General features: G+C 43.6%; 14 protein-coding genes across 14 annotated transcripts; 6 read left to right on the top strand and 8 right to left on the bottom strand.

The window, feature by feature from the left end:
* Nucleotides 1-57: 57 nt before the first annotated feature.
* Nucleotides 58-2,460, top strand: KLTH0G01144g (SAPS family protein; the record flags this gene model as incomplete). The annotated part of the gene is made up of 1 exon (XM_002555044.1): nucleotides 58-2,460. The coding sequence occupies one exon, from the start codon at nucleotides 58-60 to the stop codon at nucleotides 2,458-2,460; it is 2,403 nt and encodes an 800-aa protein (XP_002555090.1).
* Nucleotides 2,461-2,628: 168 nt separating this feature from the next.
* On the bottom strand, nucleotides 2,629-3,513 carry ERJ5 (Erj5p; the record flags this gene model as incomplete). The annotated part of the gene is made up of 1 exon (XM_002555043.1): nucleotides 2,629-3,513. The coding sequence occupies one exon, from the start codon at nucleotides 3,511-3,513 to the stop codon at nucleotides 2,629-2,631; it is 885 nt and encodes a 294-aa protein (XP_002555089.1).
* Nucleotides 3,514-4,296: 783 nt separating this feature from the next.
* On the bottom strand, nucleotides 4,297-5,052 carry IRC6 (Irc6p; the record flags this gene model as incomplete). The annotated part of the gene is made up of 1 exon (XM_002555042.1): nucleotides 4,297-5,052. One exon carries the CDS (start codon nucleotides 5,050-5,052, stop codon nucleotides 4,297-4,299), a length of 756 nt encoding a protein of 251 aa, XP_002555088.1.
* A 233-nt stretch (nucleotides 5,053-5,285) lies between these two features.
* KLTH0G01078g (KLTH0G01078p) lies at nucleotides 5,286-5,747 on the top strand (the record flags this gene model as incomplete). Its single annotated transcript, XM_002555041.1, has 1 exon — nucleotides 5,286-5,747. One exon carries the CDS (start codon nucleotides 5,286-5,288, stop codon nucleotides 5,745-5,747), a length of 462 nt encoding a protein of 153 aa, XP_002555087.1.
* A 265-nt stretch (nucleotides 5,748-6,012) lies between these two features.
* Nucleotides 6,013-6,558, top strand: EMC4 (chaperone EMC4; the record flags this gene model as incomplete). The annotated part of the gene is made up of 1 exon (XM_002555040.1): nucleotides 6,013-6,558. One exon carries the CDS (start codon nucleotides 6,013-6,015, stop codon nucleotides 6,556-6,558), a length of 546 nt encoding a protein of 181 aa, XP_002555086.1.
* An 11-nt stretch (nucleotides 6,559-6,569) lies between these two features.
* Nucleotides 6,570-7,400, bottom strand: TAN1 (putative tRNA acetyltransferase; the record flags this gene model as incomplete). Its single annotated transcript, XM_002555039.1, has 1 exon — nucleotides 6,570-7,400. The coding sequence occupies one exon, from the start codon at nucleotides 7,398-7,400 to the stop codon at nucleotides 6,570-6,572; it is 831 nt and encodes a 276-aa protein (XP_002555085.1).
* A 527-nt stretch (nucleotides 7,401-7,927) lies between these two features.
* On the bottom strand, nucleotides 7,928-10,558 carry SEC15 (Rab GTPase-binding exocyst subunit SEC15; the record flags this gene model as incomplete). Its single annotated transcript, XM_002555038.1, has 1 exon — nucleotides 7,928-10,558. One exon carries the CDS (start codon nucleotides 10,556-10,558, stop codon nucleotides 7,928-7,930), a length of 2,631 nt encoding a protein of 876 aa, XP_002555084.1.
* Nucleotides 10,559-10,814: 256 nt separating this feature from the next.
* On the bottom strand, nucleotides 10,815-12,413 carry DUG1 (metallodipeptidase; the record flags this gene model as incomplete). The annotated part of the gene is made up of 1 exon (XM_002555037.1): nucleotides 10,815-12,413. One exon carries the CDS (start codon nucleotides 12,411-12,413, stop codon nucleotides 10,815-10,817), a length of 1,599 nt encoding a protein of 532 aa, XP_002555083.1.
* A 483-nt stretch (nucleotides 12,414-12,896) lies between these two features.
* On the top strand, nucleotides 12,897-13,934 carry MRX20 (Mrx20p; the record flags this gene model as incomplete). Its single annotated transcript, XM_002555036.1, has 1 exon — nucleotides 12,897-13,934. The coding sequence occupies one exon, from the start codon at nucleotides 12,897-12,899 to the stop codon at nucleotides 13,932-13,934; it is 1,038 nt and encodes a 345-aa protein (XP_002555082.1).
* A 67-nt stretch (nucleotides 13,935-14,001) lies between these two features.
* Nucleotides 14,002-16,389, bottom strand: ADE57 (bifunctional aminoimidazole ribotide synthase/glycinamide ribotide synthase; the record flags this gene model as incomplete). Its single annotated transcript, XM_002555035.1, has 1 exon — nucleotides 14,002-16,389. The coding sequence occupies one exon, from the start codon at nucleotides 16,387-16,389 to the stop codon at nucleotides 14,002-14,004; it is 2,388 nt and encodes a 795-aa protein (XP_002555081.1).
* A 1,054-nt stretch (nucleotides 16,390-17,443) lies between these two features.
* MTO1 (tRNA modification protein MTO1) lies at nucleotides 17,444-19,492 on the top strand (the record flags this gene model as incomplete). The annotated part of the gene is made up of 1 exon (XM_002555034.1): nucleotides 17,444-19,492. The coding sequence occupies one exon, from the start codon at nucleotides 17,444-17,446 to the stop codon at nucleotides 19,490-19,492; it is 2,049 nt and encodes a 682-aa protein (XP_002555080.1).
* Nucleotides 19,493-19,554: 62 nt separating this feature from the next.
* On the bottom strand, nucleotides 19,555-20,472 carry KLTH0G00902g (KLTH0G00902p; the record flags this gene model as incomplete). The annotated part of the gene is made up of 1 exon (XM_002555033.1): nucleotides 19,555-20,472. One exon carries the CDS (start codon nucleotides 20,470-20,472, stop codon nucleotides 19,555-19,557), a length of 918 nt encoding a protein of 305 aa, XP_002555079.1.
* A 220-nt stretch (nucleotides 20,473-20,692) lies between these two features.
* On the top strand, nucleotides 20,693-21,619 carry HAP2 (transcription activator HAP2; the record flags this gene model as incomplete). The annotated part of the gene is made up of 1 exon (XM_002555032.1): nucleotides 20,693-21,619. One exon carries the CDS (start codon nucleotides 20,693-20,695, stop codon nucleotides 21,617-21,619), a length of 927 nt encoding a protein of 308 aa, XP_002555078.1.
* Nucleotides 21,620-21,726: 107 nt separating this feature from the next.
* Nucleotides 21,727-24,606, bottom strand: CSE1 (importin-alpha export receptor; the record flags this gene model as incomplete). Its single annotated transcript, XM_002555031.1, has 1 exon — nucleotides 21,727-24,606. One exon carries the CDS (start codon nucleotides 24,604-24,606, stop codon nucleotides 21,727-21,729), a length of 2,880 nt encoding a protein of 959 aa, XP_002555077.1.
* Between the last annotated feature and the right edge of the window lie 93 nt (nucleotides 24,607-24,699).

Below are 24,699 nucleotides of genomic sequence, written 5' to 3'. Positions count from 1 at the left end.
AAGTCTACAAATATAAGGACTTAGAGGAGCACAGGCGTTGGTTGAAGCACTAGAAGGATGTCATTCTGGCCTTTCGGGCAGAGCGAGCACTCTAATATCAATAGGCTTCTGGAAGAATACTTCCAGGTGCTGCATTCAGTGGAGAAACACAATGAAAACGGGGCGGAGACACAAGCGACAAGGGAGGAAGAAGGCGGCACGCCGCACGACCCAGGACCAGCACAGGAGGCGTTGGAGAAATGTTTAGATGGTATACCGAGCATACAGATGCTAAACAACTCATTCATTGATGGAATCCTCGAGGAAAGCGAGCTACTAAATGAGCTGACACGCCAAAACAATACACTTCTGGACTTTATATGCTTCGGCTACTTTTACACCGCAGATGGCGTCAAGGTGCAGAACATTGAATATTTGATCGACCAGTTGATAGAGTGTGTCGGTCACATAGACGCAAACGAGTTTGATGCTGCCACTTCAGGGAGTGGCCGTTCTTCTCGAGGCTCGTTGCACGAATTCGACGACGATGATTGTATTAGCGGCTCAGCTTCGCCAGACAACTCGCCCAGACCACAGCAAACATACTTGAACAAGGCTACTATCATATCAGAAATATTCGCTCTCGACATCTGGCTAATTTCAGAATCCTTAGTCAAAAACAGCAGCTATCTGAACAAAATATGGTCCATCATTTACCACCCAAACTTTCCATCGGAAAAATCACCGTTAATTCCAATTTTTCTCAAAATCAATCAAAACCTGCTTTCTACCCGGCAGGACCAGTATCTCAACTTCATTAGATCTAAACCAACGCTAGTCGATGACCTGCTCAAGCACATACAAATTTCTGTTCTAATGGATCTGCTTTTGAAGATTATATCGACTGATAAACAAGAATCACCAACTGGTATCATTGAGCTCGTCCACGAGCAGCGGCTCACTCGCAAACTTTTGTGTTACCTGGATAACGATAAACATGAGCCGGATATCCAGGCATGCGCTGCAGACGTGCTTAAAGCGATCATTGCAATATCGGCTAATGCGCCTCTGGACGATATGTCAATCGGGCCCAATTCCTTAACCAGGGATTTAGCATCCGAAGAATGCATTGACCATTTGTTGGATGCGATAATAAACAAGAGAAGCAACGCACTGATAAACGCCGTATCTATCGTAATAGAGCTGATACGAAAGAACAACTCCGACTACGACCAAGTCAACCTACTGTCGACGACCTTGAGCTCTCATCCACCTTCTATGAGGGATCCCATATATTTGGGGGTGATGTTAAGAAAGTTCACCGAAAAACTAACCTATGTTTTTCAAATACTTGTCGACATCGAGCGAAACAATTCGGCGAAAGTACTTGAAAACCAGCTTGGCGAGAAGTACAAGCCCTTGGGATTTGAACGTTTCAAAGTCGTTGAGCTGATTGCTGAGCTTCTGCATTGTTCAAATATGGGCCTGCTTAACTCAAAAAAGGCGGAACGCATTGTTAGCGAGCGCAACAAGGCCAGAGAAATGGTCGCTAAGAGTCTACAGGATGCGTTGGCCGATCTCGATGTGCAAGATAATGATAATACCCACTCTGCTGAAAGCCGCAGCGACGCTTATGATGAAGATGTTGATGAATCATTTGAAATCCCTTATGTCAACCCAAAACAAAATTCAAAATTGAGGGAAAATCCAACGATAGGGGATCGGTTCAAGATCAGCCTCTATGATAATCAGATCCTTCCCCGGATCATATATTTATTCTTGAAATATCCGTGGAATAATTTTTGGCATAATGTGGTGTTCGATATTATCCAACAACTGTTCAATGGAAGAATGGACTTTTCGTACAATTCGTTTTTGGTCTACTCTCTTTTTAATAATGGGTCAGCGAGCGAGTTTATGCCGCGGGATTCGCGTGTGGATATTTGCGACTTTCAAATCACGCGCGACCTGATATTGAAGGGATACAAAGACTCATATGCTTTTTATGAGAAGCACAATACAGCGTTAGGTTTTATGGGCCACCTTGTGTTAATTGCTGAAGAGATTGTGAAATTTTCCAAGGTTTACAAAGTTGAACTCATATCACCTAAAATACAGGCAGCATTCCAAGATGAAGAATGGATATTTTATTCGGAAGATGTCTTGAACGACACCAGAATCATGTATTCTAAGATCTTAGGAGGCAATGATTATCTTGAAGAAGAAAACGGATACGAAGCCAATGGCGACAACTTCAATAATGATAGTAACAGAAATGAAAATCCTGAGCTGGGAGGGTCATTGATAAATGTTGGTAATCTGGACCAGGACCAGTCCGCAAATCCTTCTAACTTTCCAACTACTAGTGACTTACACAACAAGCTAAGGAAGAAATTGATAGACCGGTCACGAGAAGATGTTGATCGGCGAAATGAAGAAAACGGCGTAATCATTTTAGGAATGGCGCCAGAGGATAATTGAGTGGATCACGAGGAGGGATCGTAAAGGAACTAATGAGTTATGGGCAAGCCTTAAGTATTTGGGCAATTATGACTTAACGCAAGAAATGTAGATGTACTAAATGTGTTACGAAACTATTTCATTTTAATGGCAGTGTTGTGAAAGCAGCATGCACAAAAAAGCGCGCCTCTATTGCGCTTTCTTTCTAGAATGTAGAACCTTACCGTTGGGTAGATCCATAGTAGCCCCGGGACCCTTGTTACGTGTAGCTCTTTTATTTGAAAATGCGCGAGAAGTGCTTGGATTTGAGCTATCCTTAGGACCTGTGAAGCCGCCTGTCAATTTTCCAACAGACTTGCTCCAGAGCCAAAAAGGTAGGCTGACTAGTATGCTTTCGGAAATACCTGGATTCTTGATCTCCTTGGTTGAAACGAGAGCTTCGGTTCCGTCTGGTTGAAGAACAAACACGTCACCTAATCTCACAATGATCTTCTTGCCCTCGTCATTTTCAGATTGTCTTAAAAGTAGCTGTTTTTCGCCAAGGCCATTAGTATCATCCTGAGCCTTAACCTCTCTCAAAAACCTTTCAATTCTTGCCTTGTTGCCATCGTTCTGTAATCTCAACAACACGTAGTGTATCAGCCCGCACGCGATGTAAATAAAGGCGAGAGTGAACCAGGTGCTAGGCCGGACCCTAGAAAAGAAGAATCCGCCTTTGTTGAAGTCATATTTTGGAAACCCGTTTTTGAGATAGTAGTCATACGTCTTTCTCTGAGAGTCATTGCTCAATATCTTGGTTGCAAGATTGAGACGTTCATACAGTTTCCTGTACTTTTGGTTTTTGTCAGGGTGATACTTCTTGGACAGCTGTCTGAAGTTCTTGCGAATCTCTTGAGATGTCGATTCTTTCAGCTTGGGAAGCTTAAGAAGCTTGTAGAAGTCAACATTCTTTCCATACTTCTGAATCTCTTGGTGAAGCTGGAAAATTTGAACCTCCTCAGGCGTGAATGCAATCGAAAGTGACACCAGACTCACCAGAATAAGCACCAGAGCTTTCCATTGCAAATGAAGCATTATGTGAGATAAAATCAATTTTTAGAATGGCCTCAGAAGATTGTTATATTCCAAAAGTACATTGAAGATCTTCTCAAATTGCGTAAAAACAAGTCAGAACAAAAAACAAGAATGGCGAGTAAGAAGGCGCAAACACGCGGGGCTACCCCAGAAAGTGGCAAAAAGATATCACCATTAAAGTCAAGACTGTACCAGTACTTTAGACTGTCGTCTTCCCTTCTATTCGTTTCCTTAGCTGCTAGATGGGTTGCTCTTTTCCCATTGGTAGGTGCCAAGTTTTTGCCCGGTGGAATTCATGAATTTCTGTGCTACTTAATGATATATGCGGGTCTGTTTGAAATTGTATGGACTTTGGCTTTCAGAGGTTTCAAAAAGACGTTATTCTCAAGAACTTTCTTGAAAGACGTTAATTTCCTCTATTTCGTGGCTAACCTGCATTTCTACGACGATTACGAACATGCATTAGTGCTTAGAAGTATTTGCTACTCGAGTTTTATTCTCACATTAGGCGCCAGCCAAGCGTACTGCCATTGGTGCAAGCTCTTCAAAGGCTCGGGCAAGAAGCGCAAAACGTTTCTCTCAATCGCGGACACATTTGCCACGTTGCCAATCCTATACCTAAGCGAGTTTTATTTGCTTTTGTTAAACGTCCAAACACCAAACTTCCACTCATTTCCCTGGCTCGAAACCCTCAACAAAATTGTTTTAGTAGTCTTCATCCCAGTATGCCTTCATGCCCTAAAAAAAGAAGTTGCGTTGTGGTGAACCGACTCTGCGCTACCTTCATAAAAGCTTACTCAGTTCATTTGCCATCTCATTCGCAAATTCCTCTCTGTCAAGGCCGGGATCCATTGCCATGTACTTGGTCCTTGCTTCTCGCAAACTTCCCATAATCTGTGCTAGCGATATGCCCGTGCATGCGCTTTCCATGCCAGTCTCTGATTCCAAGTGTGCGGTTCTCAGAAGCCGCGGATGCCAGTCACAAGTGTCTATGATCTCTTTTACACGGTCAACACCGTTGACTTCTTTGAGCTCGCCATCTGAATCTAACTCATTGTGAACAAGCTCGACTGCACCTGCCAGAACGTTATACTCCAAAAACGCCCTTTCATTTTTGCCAACATTTAATTCTGTAGCTAGTATCGCTGTAAAGAAATCCTCGCTTGTCGCATTATTCACCAGTCGTGAAAGCGCTTTTGTTTCTTCTTCTATATTTCCACTGAACGGTAAGACTATTATCCAGCCCGCTATTACATCCCGCAGCTCATCAAAATCTGGATCGCAGAATTCGTTTGTCCAGTCTTCTAAGTTGGAGAAACTATCGACATAGACATCGATAGTCACGGTATAATATTTAGTGGTCCAATCAACTCCCCGGTGAACTTGCTTGCCTGCGTTGTCTTCTACCCCAAATACTTCGAAGAGAATTTCTTCTCGGTTAAAGACTTTATTAGAGAAAACAATAAGGACTTTGTCCCTCAGGGCTTTTGGCCGGCCCTCAATAACTTTCCCCTCATCTAAGCTTAACCCAGTGGTCATGGAGATATTCTGAACGGTAGTCCGTCGATCGAGTTATCAGTTGCCGGTGAAACTAGCAGAGTATTCAGTTTTGTCAATTATCCCCTTCAAAGAACTAAAAAAAGATCAAAAAGGTTTCCGGCAACAAAAGCTGCAAGAAAAGTGCTCAAGGTTTCGCTTACGGTACTTAGAGCAATGACTTGGAATTAGTACATTAGTGGTCGCCAACAACACGGTTTTTAGTGATTTAGATCATGTCGAAGTTTGACAATAACTGTCGAACACCAAGAACAATGAATAACAGCAGCAAATTTCATGAAACTGAGTCATTTGAAGGAGCTGAAAAAAAGCTATCCTGCATGCCAATTTCAACCGTCGCTGACTCCGAAGTTGGCCAGGAATACTGCTCCGCTCGAGACAAAATCGGAACAAAAGGTGTCGCTACGGCCGTAAAGCATCCGAGATATGACTTCTGTAAAAAGAAGGTCCGCCATTCTCTGCACATATTTGCTAGGCTGGATTTGGCTGTTTACGAGTACTCGTTCATCATTCTTTTTCTGATCCAGTTGCTCCTGATTGTATTTTCGATCAAATGCATATACCCTGTCATAATAAAAAGGGAAATGGTGGGCAAAGGAATCCTGTATTCTTCGAGCGTAATTCCCGATGAGTGCGTCGACTACAGTTTTTTTGCCCAGTGTATCCCACAAGTTTAGCGCATTTTGAAAAAGGCCATCGAAGCTCTTCCCATTCGCAAATTGACAGCAGCGCTCCAATTTTTGCACGAAAGGCATCCATACCTAGATGGAACACAGCGAAGAATGTCCATTTTGTCTCGTCACGACACGACTCCCTTCTACAGAGACCTAACATTGTTCAGAGTCACATGATACATGTTGATAGTTAAATAATGATCACTTAGGTTTTCGGTTCCTTTCAGAAAGGTCTCTACGGCAAGCGGGGAAGTCAAACGCTGTCGATATGTCAGACATTATTCCAGAGTGGGCTCACACTTTATGTGACCCTAATCATCCAAAAAAAGCGCCTGCGGTTAATTCAAAGTCTCTTCCCTCTCCCCCGGGCTTCAAGTCTCTTTCAGGGTCTTCTTCAAAAGACACAAAAGCATCATTAGCAAGCGGCCAGCGGCAAGATGTTGCTGCCCTAATAGTACAAAAGGCGTGGCAAATTGCGTTCCAGCCCGCAAAGTCAATTCCTATGAACATGATCATGTCTTACATGTCCGGAACGTCGTTACAAATCATTTCGATTATGACAGCTCTCATGTTCGTGTCTAATCCCGTGAAAAGCATTGCGAATATGAGACAAACCTTTAAACCGGTGATGGGAAATGCGGAAGCGCAGCCCCAGGTTGTCGTCGCGATGGTTATGTTCGTCTTCTTTCAAATTATCCTCATGGGCATTGGTATTCACAAGCTCAACTCTATGGGTTTGATACCTAATACTAGAAGCGACTGGCTCTTGTTGGAGCAACCAGCCGTTTACAAAGGAAAATCGTATGCATTTTGATTAAAAAAGACTTATTTAGGCTCCAGTTTAACATCTTGAGTCGCGTTGGCTGCTTGAGCTTTGATTTTAGACTCAAATATCTGTTGTATATTGTATTTTTTGAAGTCGTCGCGGTACTCACTATTCACTACAGACATTCCGATATTGTTTTTGAAGCACTCAACTAGTATCAGTTTGTCATAGTTTTTTAGGTCGACTTTATGCGGCAACTGCCCTCCATTACCTGCGACTCTAGCCACTTCTTTGATGATGTCCATTTTGTCAAGCGTATTGAAATTTCTGCGGGTGACTTCGATTGCGAATTTAAGAGGTTTAGTGCCCTCTTCATGAAAATGAGGCTTCAGAACTCGTTGTGACAATTTCGTTAGCTCCGGGAGGGAAGCATTACAAGAGAATGTGACAGGAGTTAGTTTTTGCACGTACCTGGTCCTCTTTTGAGATTCTTTGGGGTTTGCAAATTCCTGCATCAATTGATGAACAAATTTCTCAGGATCAATGGGCTTACGTGTCTTACAAAACACAACGCATTCACAGTTGAGGTCAACAAACCTCAAAATCTCTTTGCTCTTTGGCCCATTGTTCTTTGCATGAAGAGCTTCTAACTCCTTCTTGATCTTATCTTCCACAGAGGCGTCATTATCGGACTCGTCGTCGCTCTCGCCATGGCCTAACTCTCGCAGTTCGTCACCATACCATTCTTCGAGTTTTTCCTGAAACAATTGTGTCAGCTCCTGAGCAGCCTGCTTTTCGTGCTTCCGGGCACAGGTCGCATAAATGCCGGAAACGCACGGCTCGATGATACCAGTCGAAAATTTGTACTTTTGAGCGGATGTTAGTAACATACGAAAAAGCCCATCATTGCCCACAAACCGCTTTTAGAAATGTCCGGACATACTTTCTTTTTTGAGCCGCTTTTGTCGCCTTCCCTTGTTCTCTTACTCATGATATCGTTTCCCTCTCAATCTTGTTTAATTCTAGGCTATAACTTCAGTTAATTGCATACTCATCTCATCGCTCTATTTTTCCAATCTTGAAATATTGCGTACCGAACCACAGTCAACATTAAAAAAACAAATTTCCCAAAGGTTCGCATAATTGTTTAAATATGCCTAACAGTACTATTTGATCCGGGTTAACCGAGACAGAGGCCCCAATAATTTCTATGTTTGTCTATACATTAGTTTTAGGGAATTAGATTAACTATCTACTCCGGTAGGGCACGCTCAAGCGCCCTTGAATTCTGTCAGTGCACCCGCCACTTTGTGGCTTACGCAAATAACTAAGTTGAGACGATAGCACCATCTTTGCCTTAAGTAATACACAACATGAGGATTCAGCTCAAGACAACCTCTTGACTTTCGTTAAAAAATCAGGCTCTGTTAAAGAACTTCGCAATCCGCCTGTGTGAAGTGATGGAGTCAGCAAAGCTTTGGTCTATCGAAGCCGAGTTATCGCTGTCAGTGCCAGCCGAAGAGGGAGGGACCATTTTGTTGTGAAGCATTTGTGCAACTTCTGGTTTGATGCGCGGGTATTTTCTCATTCTAATGCCGGAGTCCTTGTACTCTTCCATATCAGGACACTTCAAAAATTGTATATGCTGTTTAAGGTCAGAAAAAGTTGAGTGGAGCGACCTGATCGTGTTGTCTATCAAGTTCGAGGAGCGTGTGTTATCTAAAGGTTGTATGGATGCAGTGTCGGGGGACGTCGGTGTAGAGGGAATGCTTTCATCATTAGGAAATAACTTTGAAATTATTGATTCCAAGAAGTTCATGTTCAGTTCAAAGTTCAGCACGCTTTGAGGACTTATGGAAGGAGGACTAGAGTTTAAAAGAACATCAAGAAACCTCCGAGTCAAGGCGTCAAACTCACGAAAAATTAGCAGTGTTTTTACGCTGTCGGGAAGGTTGACAAGTGTGGAGGTGAACATCATCTCTAAAAACTGGGAAATATCTTTTATCGAATAATCTGGTTCTTTTAAAACCTCGGTTGAAGACCACTCAAATTCCACAAACTCCATCAAGTCCGAAACCTTGGAGTCGATAAGCTCGATCAATTTCGTCTCAGTAAGGCCTCTGGTTTTTGACAAGAGCTTGGCAGACTGCAAGCCAAGTTCAACATCAGTGCTGTGTGTTATATTTTCTCTGGCTAGAATTTTGCTGAACTCGCCCACTGCCACAATGAAATAATCAAGATTGATCAAAATTTGCGCAATTTCTTCTCTTGATGTTGTATCTAGCTTTGAAGCTATCTTGGCATCGACAATCTTCCCAAATATGTCATCGACAGTCTTGACTATGATGTTGTTTAGCTCGCCCAGATCATATTGATAAAATTCACTCAGGCATGCCACAACTTTGTTATAGGTTTTCTTGACCAAGGTGCAGGTCATTGGATACAGTGGGGAAAATGGTAAAGTTGCAAAAAAAGATTCATCGGGCGTTTTTTCTCGAGAGTGCAGCGCTTCCAGTTCATCAGTTCTCAGCCAGCATATCTTCAGCACCTTCTCATAGAGGGACTCGTCGTTTATAGTTAAAGGCATAAAATCATCATCATCCAAAAGAGTTGAGAATTCCTTATTGAAAAGCTCAACAAGTAACGCAGCGTACTTCTTGAAAACAAGAACATTAATTTCATAAATCCGTTCGATATTAGCGCCCACATTCTCTAGAATGGATATGTAGATCCCCAAAAAGTCCTTAAGCTCTGTTAGCATTTCTTCGGAAGTGCAGATTTTGCTAACAAAATGTTCCAAAAAAGGTGAGAACCTGCCTATAAACACCTCCCAAAAATCTTCATTGGCGCTTAAGTCATTTTGAGACAACACATATTCGGTTGACCTATTCAGATGTCTGTCGTAAATGACAAAACCCAAAATTCTAAGCATGTATTCTTTCAATTCCTCCAACGAGAAGTCATCTCCAAACAACGTTGTGGTTTTCTTCTTGAGGTCCGAAAGGCTGGCCGAGCCGCTAATTTTGATCTCCAAGGGGTAAACAACTTTTGATATTCTGAAGTCGTATTCCTTTTTGAACTCTTTGCGTAAATAATCAGTCTCCTTGAGATTTTGAAAAATGAGAATTGAGTCATAAAACTCGTTCAAGGGGTAGAGCTTCTCAACGTTGAGGGACTCAAGCTTTTCTGAATCTCTTAAAGAGATTTCAACTGGAGAATTAAACTTAAAACTGCTCAGCTTCAGCTCATTTTTAGATTCCAACCAGTCCGGAAGTAATAAATTATTGTAAAATTCGAAGAAGGTTTTGCCCACTGTCAGTAACTTCTTCTCGAGGTTGGAATTGAACGAGCTCTTCACCAAATTGATGCTCTCATCTTTGATTTTGGACTTCAAGATAGGGATTGAAGCGTATATTTTTTTTAGAAATTCAAAATTGTAGTTTTTGAAGTCTTGCACATAGATCTTCTCAAGGGCCCCTAAGCTTTGTAAAGCCTTATAGAAGTTCGAGTCTTTTATCAAATCTTGGCACTTATTGGAAAGTTCAAGAATTTGCAAAACTTTCGTTATTAGTATGATGGACTCGGATATTTTGGTGGAGGTTTTTTTATTACTGAGATAGTTCTGTTTCCTGGAAATAACGTCATTGGTAGCGTGAGCCAGCTGTACTTGTAGGTCTTCCGTTTCATGAAGTAGCGAGCCTTCAATGATGTCTTTGATAGACGCAATTTGGCTGACGGATGCGGCCAGATTGTCACTAAGTTGCGAATCTTGTAAAATTTGGGCTTCAAGATTCTCGAAATTTTCTTCCACGGAACTGAAAAGGTCATCTACCACAAGAGGAAGCGAGTCTGTCTCAATGGCTGTCCTCAATAAGGGGGTCCACCTATTAAAGGTGTGTTCGTCTAAATCAAGCTCTTCCTCATGTTCACCCGAAAACGATGCACCTTGGCCCTCGTCCATGTGAACCGACTTCAGGAATGATAAGTCGGTAGAGAGCAGAACCTGCTGCAACTCCCCAGACACCACATTCTGCGCATCAGTTTCCATTGATAGCTGTAACGGCTTTTGAAGTCTGTTATATACACCTTTGGAGCTTTTGACACTTAATTTACGGATCTAAATTTTGACCGGGTAACAAGCATATAGACATATGTAGTACTATCAACAAAAGGTGGGTGGGTTACTTGCACCACAGTTCGTCTAAACAGAGCGCCAACTCATGAATTCTAAGTTCCTGATAACAAGATACCACCAATACCTAGTTTAGATGACGAGACTAAATTTGGGGATTCACGGACCGAATTCATTTTTCCTTCGATGCTGCGTAGTAATGTAGGTAGGCTGCCATTGTTTTCATACCTTGCATGTAGTTGCTTATGTCCAGCTTCTCATTAATAGAATGAGCACCATCGTCTCCTCTCCCCATAGGCAAAAGCATAACGCTTGTCTTCAATTCCTTCTCGAACGTTAAGGTAATTGGGATGGAGCCACCCTCCCTTGTGAAATCGGGTTCAACGCCGTAAACAGCTTTGGTTGCCTTGGCGGCCGCAGTGAAAGATGCATTGAAAGGGTCAGAAATCCAATAGTTGCCATCATGGATAAGCTCGGTCTTACACCTATTTGGAGAGTTCAAAGATGCGAACACTTTGTCACAGTGGTCAATCACAAACTTATCAAGCTTAGCAGAATCCATATCGGGAACAGTTCTAATAGAGAATTTTCCAACAACTTTGGAAGGAATAACAGTTTTGGCTCCCTGAGCAGAAAACGCCCCCTCCAGACCATGGATGGACAGAGAAGGGTACCTCCACCTGTGCATCAAAATATCCGCTTTGCTCTCGTAAAGGCATGTCTGAGATCCGGACGCCGCATTCATTTCGTCAAGAGTAAAGTCGATCTTTTCGTAAAGTTCTTTCTCCTTTTCAGTAACAGGAGCGACCATTTCGTTGACACCGTCGATAAGAATGCGCCCCCGAGAGTCGACCAAAGAGCTGAAAACTTTGGTGAGATCGATCATGGGTTCTGAAATCACACCACCGAAAATACCTGAGTGCAAATCAGCAGCAGGCCCCTCAATTGTGATCTGGAAGTAGTTGCAACCCCGTAGACCATACGTCAGCACAGGCTTCTTGGTGCCTAACCAGTAATTGTCCGAAATGCAAACAGCGTCCACTTCCTTAAAGTATTTGCCAGCTTCTTCAGCGATCAAGCCATCCAATCCAATGGACCCTGACTCTTCCATACCTTCGAAACATGTCACTAAGTTCACAGGCAGATCGAGCCCAAGCTCACGATGGGCTTCAACAACGTTGAGCCAGCCCTTCAAAGGACCAGTATCATCTGAAGCACCTCTCGCACGCATCAACTGCTTTTCCTCGTCGATAATTAATTTGAAGGGTTCTGTGGCCCAGCCGTCCTCCAGAGCAGCGGGTTGCACATCATAGTGACCATAAACCAGAACAGTTTTCTTGGCAGGATCAGAGCCGTAGCGGGCTAAAACAACAGGGGGTAGTGGTAGATTTGGGTCAGCCACTGGAGGGGGCTGCGCCCCTAGCTCCTTCATTTGAATGTCAGAAAAGCCCAGCTTTTGAAGCTCTCCGGCAATAAACTGGGCCTTCTTGATAACCTGCGGTCTCAAACTTTCGTCTGAAGAAACCGCAGGGATCTCGATGGCTTTAGCAAGACGCTCGATGAAGCGGGGCTTTAGCTCGTCAATCTTATTAAACAGCTGTTGAAAATTGGCTTCTGTGCTCATTTTGCGATAAATATGAAATCTTCGAAGGTAATATGCTTGCGGCAACCGGTGACTGATTCCAGATGAGAAATGTGTTATATTCAACCTTTTAGCAATTGATAATAATCGACAACCTGAACTTTTTTTGCTTGAGAGCCCTGGAAGCATTCAATTGCAACTGTTAAAACTTAAAATCTGGAGTGCGGAGTTAGATAAAACAATTTTTCGACACAAAAATACCCGACCCTGCAAGCGGCACGACATCATGCGCTGTACTTACTTATTAACAGTGCGATAAGTACTTGTTTTCCTGTCGGAGTGTTGGTCGAAGTCAATCTCCTTATCAGAGAAGTCCAAAAAAACATGATTTGTCTTTTCGGGTGCAGGATTGAATTTTAGAAACAAAAACTTGGAAACAATCTGGAAACAACTTGGAAACAAATCTGAAATAATTCAAGAATCCACATTGCGCCAAAAAAGAAGTGGTGAACACAGAGCGACAGGAGTAGTAATAAGTCACTTATTAAGCCCCTAGACAGTCAATTCGCAAGGAGTCTCTATTATGTCAGACGTAAGTGAGACAATGATCGCACGTTATTGTATTGGATCTCCCGTTTTACTAACAGAAATCAATAATCATGGCAGCCATTAATGAACTCGATTGTTGCTGGCAGCGCAGCGGCAGTTTTCCAGACAACGGTTTCATACCCTTTTGAGTTCTTGAAAACAGGGCTGCAACTGCATAGAGCGCTACCGAACATGGCTCCTTTCAATATGATGCACCAAATTAAGGTTTACTTTGCGGGTTGCAGCGCTCTGAATGCAGGGACTCTACTGAAAACAGCTACACGTTTCACAACTTTTGACCGCGCGTGCCAGCTGTTGCACGATCCTGAGTTGCCGCAAGGAGCTGCAATCTCAGGTCCCAGACTGCTGGCAGCCGGGATGATTACAGGATTTATGGAAAGCTTACTTATAATTCCATTCGAGAACATCAAAACTACTATGATTGAAAATGCATTAGCTCTATCTGAAAAATCGAGGTTAGAACTTTCCAGAAGTGAGGCTAAATCGTCGCACAATCCTCAGGCTTTAAAAGGATCGCGAACTGTGCCATATGCGCACACTAGTATGACAGGACAGTCTAGACCCACATTTCATGCGCGCAAAGAACAAGCTTTGCACCCCCGTCAAAAATGGGCCATTTACTACGATGAGCACCCCTCTCGGCAGCTATTTACCACAATTCAGGAGATGTTTCGCACAAGAGGGCTCCGCGGCTTCGTGCAAGGAACCGCACCGACAATCATCCGCCAAACCGCGAACTCAGCTGTACGGTTCACATCTTACACCTCTTTGAAGCAAGTTTTTTCTCCCGATGGACCTATCAATGAATATTACGCGTTTGCTCTGGGCTTCGTTTCCTCTTGCGCCGTTGTGGCAGTTACGCAACCCATTGACGTGGTGAAAACAAGAATGCAGTCTAAGTACACTTGGGTTAATTACAAAAACTCTCTAAACTGCGCTTACCGGATTTTTGTAGAGGAGGGCTTTACAAAGTTCTGGAAGGGATGGGCCCCCAGGTTAATGAAAGTTGGGCTTTCTGGTGGCGTTTCATTTGGAGTCTATCAATATGTTGATAATTTGATGAAAGCTTATGCTGGCCCTCAAGAGATGGGCCACGATTGATATTCCTTCTATGTATATTGGTGTTTATTGTACAAATTTTAATGACACTAGATATTTTCACTAAGGTTCAATACAGGTTTGAAGCATTCTCGACAACACATCCAGGCGCGCCGTCTGGCTTCTCACACAGAACACCGATTTCATATACTGTTTCATTCGCTTCAGCCAGCAGTTCCTTTACTCTTGCCACGTTTTGTTTTTCAACGATCAAGACCATACCAATGCCCATGTTGAAAGTTTTCAAAATATCTTCGGTGGGAACGTTACCTGCCTTTCCGAACCACTTGAAAACTTCTGGAACTTCCCATGTGTTCATGTCAACTTTAGCTTGGAGATTCTTTGGTAGCGCACGTGGTATGTTTTCAACCAAACCGCCGCCTGTGATGTGAGCCAAACCCAGCAGCAGATTTTCCCTTATGGAGGGCAGAAGTTGCTTGACATAAATTCTAGTGGGAACAAGAGTGGCTTCGCCGACGGTTTTAGAAGAGTCCCAAGGGCATTTGTCGCTCCATTGCACATCAACTGTTTCTATAATTTTCCTTACAAGGGAGAAACCGTTAGAATGTAGCCCATCAGAAGCCAGGCCAAGCAGCACATTACCAGAGCTCATACGCTCAATTTTAGGAAGAATAGCGTTTCTACCAACAGCGCCTACAGCGGTACCGTTGGTATCGTAGTGGCCTGCGGGATACATACCCGGCATCTCTGAAGTTTCTCCGCCAACTAAGGCACACCCAGCAGCAATGCAGCCGTCTGCAACACCAGATACAAAATCAGTTGCAACCTTAATATCCAGAGCTCCAGTGGCGAAGTAGTCCAAAAATATTAATGGCTCAGCACCTTGAACAACAAGGTCATTGACATTCATGGCAACCAAGTCAATACCCACGGTGTCGTGGATTCCAGTTTCCTGAGCAATCATTAGCTTGGTTCCAACACCGTCAGTCGCAGCAACTAAAAGAGTTTCGTCTGTTTTATAACCCGCAGCTTTCAGGTCGAACAGACCACCAAAACCGCCAATGTCGGAATCAGCGCCAGCTCTTCTGGTGGACTTAACTTTCTGCTTAATTTTTTGGACCAGCAAATTACCATTGTCGACAGAGACACCAGCTTCTGCGTATGTGATAGATTTAGAGTTAGCCGCAGACTTCTCAGCAGCTTTGAAAGCACGATGAGCAATGTCCTTTCTGAAATAGCAGTTATCAAATTTGATACACTCAACTCCTTGGTAGGCTTTGTCAACAGCTTCTCTGAGCGTTGACGCCACAGCAGAAGAAGCGATAACTCTGCCACCAGCGGTGAGAATTTGGCCGTTTTTCTTAACAGTACCGGCGTGGAAAATGTGGGCGTTTTCAGGAAGAGCCTCGGTGTCAATAGTGATGACGTCCCCTTTTGCGTAAGATTCTGGATACCCCCCAGCTGCCAGAACAACAGTAGTTGAGAAGTAGTTTTCTTTCAGCTTGATGTCAACGGAGTCTAGTCTGTGCTCAGCAGCAGCCAAGAAAACTTGGGCTAGGTCCGTTTCATCGTCCAACAGAGGTAGAACAGTTTGAGTTTCAGGATCACCAAATCTGACGTTGTACTCAAGAACCTTTGGACCGTCAGCTGTCAAGATGAAGCCAGTGAATAATACGCCAACAAAAGGAAGACCATCTTTTCTCATACCATCGATAGTTGGCTTAATGGCCTCCTGATCCATCCTTTGCATCAGTTGAGGTGTGGCAGCGGGCGCTGGGGCGTATGCGCCCATACCTCCAGTGTTCAAGCCGGTGTCATTCTCGCCGATTCTCTTATGGTCTTGGGCTGGTGGAAGGTTGAAGTACGAATAACCGTCGGAAATAGTTAGGATCGATATTTCGTCGCCTTCTAGGAACTCCTCGATGACAATGGAGTCACCGGCAGACCCAAACTGCCTTTCAACCATGAGAGCTTTCAAAGCTTCTTGAGCTTCCTGCTGAGAAGTGGGGATCAGTACGCCCTTACCGCCGGCGATACCATCGGCCTTGAGAACAATTTGGTAATCCACTTTCTGTAAATAAGCTTTCGCTTCTTCGTAGTTATCGAAGTTCGCATAGCGGGCTGTTGGGATGTTGTGCTTAGCCATGAAGTCTTTCGAGAACGTTTTGGAGCCCTCAAAAATTGCAGCCTTGGCAGAAGGTCCAAACACAGGGATACCAACCTTTGCGAAAACGTCAGAGATCCCGTCAACCAGAGGCTGTTCTGGACCAGGGACCACTAAGCCAATAGAATTCTCTACTGCAAATTTCTGGAGGGCCTCGAAGTGGGCTGGCGAAGGGCTGAGGTCACACACATTCACGACCTTCCCGCCTAGATCGGCAGTACCACCATTTCCCGGTGCCACATAAACTGTACCTACGGAATTGGAGGCCGCCAGCTTCCACGCTAGAGCGTGCTCTCTTCCTCCGTTTCCTAGCACTAAAACGTTGAAAGACATGCTTCCTTGATAAATTTTGTTTTATATCACGACTGCTGTCGATGCAATCCTGTTTATCTGAATCTCCAGTGGTCGACTGGTGCAATTCTCACACAACTACAGCTGGGGTAGCTTGCTAATTAAATAAGAATACAAGCTAAACTTCAAACAACTTACGTGATGACCACTTTTTAATATTGATGCTAAAACAATTAAAAATCTTGAATTATTACCATACTAACTCATAAACCTTAAGTTTTCACGATGACTTTCATAATTCTCAGCAACGAGTCACATTTGAAAATTTTTTCGGAATATCGGAAAGAAGCGCAGCGCTGGACTCGAATAGGCGACGGCGGTTATCTTTATCAAAAATTGAAACAATAGCGAAAGCCGCCAGCGATTCCAATCTAACTCAAGAAAAACTCAGGAATACGCATAATCCTCTGCAATTAATAACAAAAGCTTGGATGTCTTGAAAAATCATCATGAGTAGTGTCGGCATAAACGTTATGGTTTCATTGTTCCATAGTGCGTAAATTGCATTGTCAACCAACCCCTGCAACGACCACTGTAAAAGGTACCGCGAAGCTAGTGCAGAGCCATTGAAAAAGAACTAATAGGTTTTATCGGGCATGATACTCGCCGGAGCTTACTATAATCTTCGCTCTGTTTCAGTACTAAGCAACTGTTCGAGCTGGCACGCCCACTCTGTAATTCAAGTCAAATCATACGCTTAGCAACATGCCTTTGATTGAAGCGCGTTTTCGACTAGTTTGAAACCTTCATTCTCGACTCCGGATGCCGGAAAGTCACAACTTGCGTGTAACTTCCTATCTTCGACTATAGAACATAATTAGCCCGCTAACCTGCGAGCCTGCATAGGAATTTTGCAATAGATCGTTGCGTTCGAGGTTAGGTCTAGGTAACAGATTTTAAGTCTGGTTTTTCGGTTTTGGTCCCCCGCAAGAAACAGCAGCATTGATTTTCAGACGTTGGAAAAAATCTGCGGGCAAGCTCATCGCGCAAGCTGAGTACCAGGATCTTTGAGTTCCTCGTCTGGTAGCGGAAGAAAATGCTCTCCGCGTCCCTTAACACAAACAAGCGAACTTTGGGCTCTATTTTCAAGCTTGCGCAGCGAAGTATATGTTTAAATATTGAGCTGCGAAGCGCTCTAGACAAATTACCAGATTCAGGCGTGGTCGTGGTTGGTGGTGGACATGCTGGCTGCGAAGCAGCGGCTGGTGCAGCCCGCTCAGGAGCCCCAACAGTTCTAGTGACGCCGTTTTTGGATAAAATAGGAACGTGCTCTTGCAACCCATCTATGGGCGGTGTGGGAAAAGGCACTTTGCTTCGGGAAGTCGATGCCCTTGATGGCGTGGCCCCGAAGGTAACAGATTTGGCTGGTATTCAATTCAAAATGCTAAACAGGAGTCGAGGGGCTGCGGTTTGGGGGCCCCGAGCACAAATCGATAGGGAAATATACTTACGAGAAATGCAGAAGGTGCTGAAAAGTTACGCAAATTTGACTCTTTATCAAGGAAAGGTTCAAGACTTAGTTATTGACAGGCAAGTTGCTGGAGAGGGAAAGGATTCACACCAAAAACACAGCACGGTCGTTGGTGTGATTCTGGAAGACGGCACACTCCTTAAAGCTTCAAAAGTTGTTATTACTACAGGCACTTTTCTGAGTGCAGAGATCCACATAGGCGCAAAGTCGATTCCAGCAGGCCGGATAGGAGAAGGTGCCTCTTATGGCTTGAGCAAAACCCTGGACGAGGCGGGATTCAAACTTGGCCGGCTGAAAACAGGCACTCCAGCCCGTCTCGATGGCAGAACAATAAATTTTGAAAGTTTAGAGAAGCAATATGGCGACACTCCCCCCAATCCTATGAGTTTTATGAATGAAGATGTTGCTATCAAAGACCAAGTGCTATGTTATGGTACGCACACAACGCCCGAGGTTCATGAATATCTTAGATCGAATCTGCATCAGGCTCCGCATATCAGAGAAACCATTAAAGGCCCTCGTTACTGCCCATCAATCGAGGCAAAAATAATCAGGTTTGCGGACAAAAGTTCCCATAGGATATGGCTGGAACCTGAAGGTTTGGACTCTCATGTAGTTTACCCAAATGGGATATCAAATTCCATGCCAGAAAATGTACAGCTCAAATTCATGCGAATGATCCCGGGGCTTGAGCAAGTTGAAATTTTACAACCAGCTTACGGGGTCGAGTATGACTATATTGACCCAAGATCTTTAGCTAAGAGTTTAGAGGCGAAACCTGTAAAGGGCTTGTATTTGGCAGGGCAAATTAATGGTACAACTGGCTACGAGGAAGCCTGTGCTCAAGGCATATTCGCGGGGATTAATGCGGGGTTGGCTCACCAAGGGAAGCCCCCACTTGAAATTTTGCGGTCCGACGCTTATTTGGGAGTCTTGATCGACGACCTAATAACAAAAGGTGTCGAAGAGCCTTACAGAATGTTTACTTCTCGTTCAGAGTTTCGCATCAGTGTAAGGGCTGATAACGCGGATTTTAGGTTAACTCCTCTGGGCCATGCAGCGGGAGTAGTAAGTGACAATCGATATGCATCATATATCAATCAAAAGGCCTTATACTCTGAAATCGTAACGAAGCTGTTGAACTTCGAACTCAGTGCAAAGAGATGGAATGGAAGCTTAGGTGTTCCAGTTGCAGATGGAGCAAAAAACAGAAGTGCGTGGGAAATGCTTAGGTTCAATGGCATTGACTTAAATACCTTGGGTGACAAATTTCCGGAACTTGGCATAGACCCATCTCAAATACCTAAGCATGTCTTACTCAAAATTGATGTTGAAGGAAAATACGCACCGTTCATCAAAAAACAAAATCAATTCATAAAAGCTTTTCAGGCAGACGAAGGGATGCTGTTGCCCCCAAACTTTGACTACTCCATCCTACCTTCTTTGAGTTCAGAATGTAAAACCATCCTCAACCTTGTGCAGCCGTCAACTATCGGGCAAGCAAGGCGGATTCAGGGAATAACTCCAGCATCACTTTTTGAGCTTTATAAGCTTGTCAGGTTTAAACAGAATGATCTATCAGCCGAAACACGGATGGAATGTCAAGAACCGTGATTGCAATTTTAAGGATTACACAAAAGAGAACGTATGGGTAGTATTACTTGTAAATATATAATTCACTTGAAAAGCGCAATCTCAAGCTCACTAAGCTCTTCAGCGCAAAGGGATTCGGAGCACACGCAAAAAATGTCATTGATGTCAGAACCCTGAGACAGCACTCTACATTCTTGAAATAATGAAATAAAAAATCTCCGATTGAGTCGCTTGGTTTTGCTTGCGGAACTATCTTTAAACATTTTTCCTACAACGTCGGTTAGTGAGCCGGAAAAACTCCTTAGCGAATCCCATGAGTCGTGGGACATTTCAAATTCAGCCTTATCTAATAATGGCTTGATAATGCTTTTAAGTGTTTTGATTTCTAGTGGCTTTGCTTGAAGTAGGGTAGAGCTTGTGTCATTGGATTTTGTGACTGTTTGTTCACTCTTAGTTATGTTGCTATCTTCCAGATTGGATATCGAGGTTGATGTGTTTTTATAGGAATTATCTTGACGGTCAACAACTTCACTTATGTTTTCAGCTAACACCTGGCCTGTTTCCATGCCCTCTGACCGAGCTGGTCTTGCATTTTCTGACCACTCTACCTCGGAATCAAGATAGGAAAGGGAATTTACGGCCTGAGTATGGAGCTGTCCCTCTGATTCATACAAGTCACCTGCTACAGTTTCTATTACAGGAAAGTCGTGAATTTCAAGTTCCAATTCTCTGTAAGATGGCTTGTGGTGTTTCCTCTGTTGAAAGTCGATTGAAAGCTCCAGTGTTTGGGAGAGGGGCCTCTTCCCGCAGTCGACACCTTCACTGAGAATCACTGCATCATTTGCTCGAGAGCTTTCAGTAGACGATACCTCCGTGGACAGAAAACTTTTAATAGAATTGATCGAGGAGGTATCTTGTCGTTCTTGCAAGCGATTTTTTGCGAGTAGGAAACTCAGCTCTCTTAACTGCTGTTTTAACGCATCTGATTTTCCTAAACTCATTAGCGGGGCCTGGAAAAAGCAGTTTCAGTGCGGTCAATAGGCTCACCTCGCTGACAGTTTTTTACACCAGCATCTGAGATGAGTTTAATGCTTTCTATCGTTGATATGAACCCTATACCACGGAATTTCTCCCTAGATACTATTGACATTGTATATATGAGGTGTTCCATCTTTTTCAACGAAATCTTCAAAAATCTGAGTTGTCCAATTAGAGAAGAGAATGACAATGGACAACGCCAGAGGAAACCACAGCGCTGGCGAGAAGTGTGACACCGCGGCAATCAAAGCTAGCGTCATTTTGGACATGGATGCTACGAAAGAATTTCCACCTTTAGAGTCAGACGCTCAACCCTGCCAGAGGCGCGATGTTAACGGAAAAGAAGAGCTGAATCCAAATATTATTGGAAGTTCTCTGGGGAGGCAGAACGTGGAAGTACCGTATGAAGATGAGCAAAGCCCTACAAATATGTACCTGTACGATCAGCCGCAGACAAACGCATCGAGAAACGAAAGCCAGACAGAGAGCCATGTTGATCCTACTGCTTTAAATGAGGAAGACTTGAGCACTTCGGTTGATCATCATGCAAGCTTGGAAGTACAGTTCCCGGAGACTGAGGTCTCGGGTGTATCAATCAAACCGGTTGAGCAACCGAAATATCCTGTAGATTCGAAAATTGGCGCCAGAGATGGCTCACAACAGCAGGGTGGAGACGGTTCCATCGTATCGCAAGCAGAATCAGAGATTGAACAAGTCGCAGGATCGACAATTGGATCTTTATCGGAACCCACTGAGCAGCCTTTTTACGTCAATGCTAAGCAATATTACCGAATCTTGAAAAGGAGGTATGCTAGAGCTAAGCTTGAAGAGAATCTGAAAATCTCAAGGGAACGCAAGCCATATTTACACGAGTCGCGGCACAAACACGCCATGCGAAGGCCCAGAGGACAAGGTGGAAGGTTTTTAACTGCAGCTGAAATTGCAGAGCTCAAACAACATAAGGAGCTACAATTGAACCTCGACATAAAACAGCAGGACCCTGCAGATCAAAGCTCAAAAAACGTTGAAGAGGAAACAACTGAAGAACCGAAGTCACAAACCGCCAAGCGTTCATCCGGGAAGCACATGAGCGAAGTAGTACGACAATAGGACACACTGATATATGCAGAAGATAGTTAAATTTTATATTCAAATTCTTGGGTCGGCTAACAACAATATATTCTAAATTGAATTCGTGAATGGGCTCGAGATCGGCTTTAGTTGAAACCCAGGTTATGCAATGCACTCTTGGCGCTCTCTGAAAGCTGTGGTGCCAAACTTGCGAGCCCATTGTTGGTTTTATCATTGAAAGCTGCAAGCGCTTCCCTCACGTAGCTGCGCACGCCTGAAGTGAGATCGACCTCGGGAAGAGGGTCAAAACTCTTTTCAGATATGGATGTCAGCCTACTAAAGCTGGACCCGAAGGTTGTTATTTCTTCTAAATTCTCAAGGTCAACGTAGTCGCTGTTCAAGTTGACAATGCTATCAGACGTGGCTGTCTCAACTAGAACTTCCAATGATGGAGCTAAAAGATCCGAGTAGTTGGCAGAAAATTTTGTACCAGTAGTCAAAACTGCTAGAATACCAATGATTGCAATCTTGCGGTCCAAAAGGTTACCCATAGTTGGAAGAGTGTTAATAACAAAATTGGACCAAATTTGGCGGAAAAGCCCAACCTGAACCCCGTCGATAAAATCCACCACAAAATCAGATCCACGCTTGTAAGCAACAATACTCAGAAACACAACAAACTTTTTAACGTACTTTTCGGTCCTGGAGTTTTGTAACCGCTGCAAAAGAAGCACTGCAATTTGCTTCACATACGGAACGATGGAATCTAAGGGCAAGTAAGTCACAATATATTCCAAAAGCTCAAAGCCATTTTCGTCGTAGGTTTTAGAAGCTATAAGGCGCTGGAAGACCCCCAAGACTGGGACTAAATCAGGATATGCGGTTGGATCTACGCGCAAAATGTCTTTGAGAAGCCTGGTGAGGGCGGGAATGTTTCCTTTAAGTTCCCAGACCGCTGGAGAGAGAATTGGCTGACACAATTGGGAAACTGAAGGAGGCAGTGAACTTGCGGCTGGCAGTTGCTCGATACAATATGCAATAATCTGAATGCTATAGGGCGTAAACTCTTGGACATCTTCCGACAGAATCTCCAAAAACTGAGGCATCATCATCTCCATAAATTCACTCATAGATTGCTTGTTGAATTTTACCACAACACCGAGCGATTCAAAGCAATAATGAGAGAACCTGGGGTTTGAAGGGTTTTTCGAGATAATTGAGATAATGTGGAGAAGCTGCTTAGCAATTTCATGAGCGAAAGGTGCTGTCAGTTCTTCTGAGGTCAAAAGAACACGGTAGACAGTTTTCATGAGGAACTCATTTTCCGCCAGTTTTTCAGGCGAGTTTCCTTGTTTGAATATTAAATTGAACAAGTTTTGTAGTAAAACATGGGAACTTCCTGCTAAATCTGCCTTTTTGAAAATAAAGTCTGATGATGAATTTGATTCTCTAATGGAGAGAATGCGCTCGATAGTAATTGCAGCGTAAGTATAAACCACGAATTCATCGGCCTGTAAGAGGTTCGCTAAAACCGGCAGAATTTCAATGAGTTGGCTTTTGTTCAATTGGTTGCGAAACGTGTAAATATATTTGATTGCGTCGACTTTCAGGATAGGGTGTGCGGCAGGGCCCATTAAATCTGGCGTGATCTCCTTTGTGAAAAAATCAACCACATCCAAGAGATTGCTCGTTGACGAAACGCCAGGATTACCGATAGTACCGCGTATTGCTAATGTAGAAAAGAGGTAGATGCATAAGTCCTTGCATTTCCAATTAGCAGAGGGGTCTGCCGCATATTCCGCAAAGAAAGCTTTGATGTGCGCGAGAACAATTGGAATAACAAGACTTTCGTTTTTTTCTTTGAGTTCTTTCAAGAAGTCCGTACATCCCCTCCGCCTGGTATCGGAGTCAGATCCTTCCAAATCTCTTCTAATGTACTCTATAGGATCATCTTCGAAAAGTTCTTCATCAGACTCGCGCAATGTAATATTAGGCAGTATAATTTGTACCGTGATGTTGTTCAAAGCAGCCTCGCTGTTGAAAACCTCGAAATACTTTGGTATCTTTGTAACAGCGGTCATGAAATTAAATGATTTTGAAATTAGCACATCGTTCTTGGGCTGCAAGGAAACCGTAGTTAGCAAACCCCAGGTGGTTTGTATAAATTCGTTAACCATGGGGCCAAAAACATCGTCATATCTAGTAGTGTAAAGCTGAACTAATTCTTGAATACAAGATTTTGTTCTAGTCACTATGCTGGGCTGATCTTCTTCATCAGCATCCTCCAGGGCCAGATTCTGGTAAGCCAGGTACTTGTGCATTATGCCCATTCCTATCTGTACGTTGTCCTCAAAGAACTCGGGGATATCCTGACAGTTCAGGTCGTAATACAGCTTTACTAAGATCAAAAGAACATCGAAAAGCAAGGTTAGTTTCGCAGGATCATTATCGCTATTAGAAATGTGTTCGTCCACATTTTGAAGTAAACTCATAAATGGAGCAGCAAACTTGTCAAGAACCATTTTGATCTCCAAAAACAAGTCATCGGATCTGAAGAGCGGACGCCATCTTTTAAATATCGAGTGGGCCACCGTCAGCACTCCTCGGTTGGTGACGAAGTCGTCGGTTGACAACCTCGCTATCAACTCGTCAAGCAAGTCGGGCCATCTATGAGGAAAATCTGAGTCTGCAATCACCGAAATAGCTTCTCCAATTTGTACCTGGAGGTTGCCCGGTAGCGCAATCATGAGCGGGACAATTTCTCTCTTAACAGCCACAACATCGTCTTCCGGAATCAAATAGGCCCCATTTTCATCTATCCACTTTCTTTTGACGAAGTTTTTGAAGAATAGAGAACCCGCCAACCGTGTGGCAGCTGGAAGGTTGCGCGATGCCACAACATGCATAAGCGTCAAAACAAACCCCGGTTGGTTCTCTACTGCCTTAAGGTTAGCTTCCGCGCTTTTCGCAGTAGAAGCCTCAAGTGACTGATCTAGAAGCTGTGCAATTGACTCCAGTTCTGCCATCCGTGTTTCAGAAATCCTTCCTTATTTATTGAAGTTAGTCTGCAATTAAGTGATAGCAGTCTTTTGATCACTTTGTTTAAAATTTTTAAGGTG

Source organism: Lachancea thermotolerans, assembly GCF_000142805.1.
Source record: "Lachancea thermotolerans CBS 6340 chromosome G complete sequence".
Taxonomy (NCBI): Eukaryota; Fungi; Ascomycota; class Saccharomycetes; order Saccharomycetales; family Saccharomycetaceae; genus Lachancea; species Lachancea thermotolerans.
This window is presented reverse-complemented; position numbering and strand designations above follow the sequence as displayed.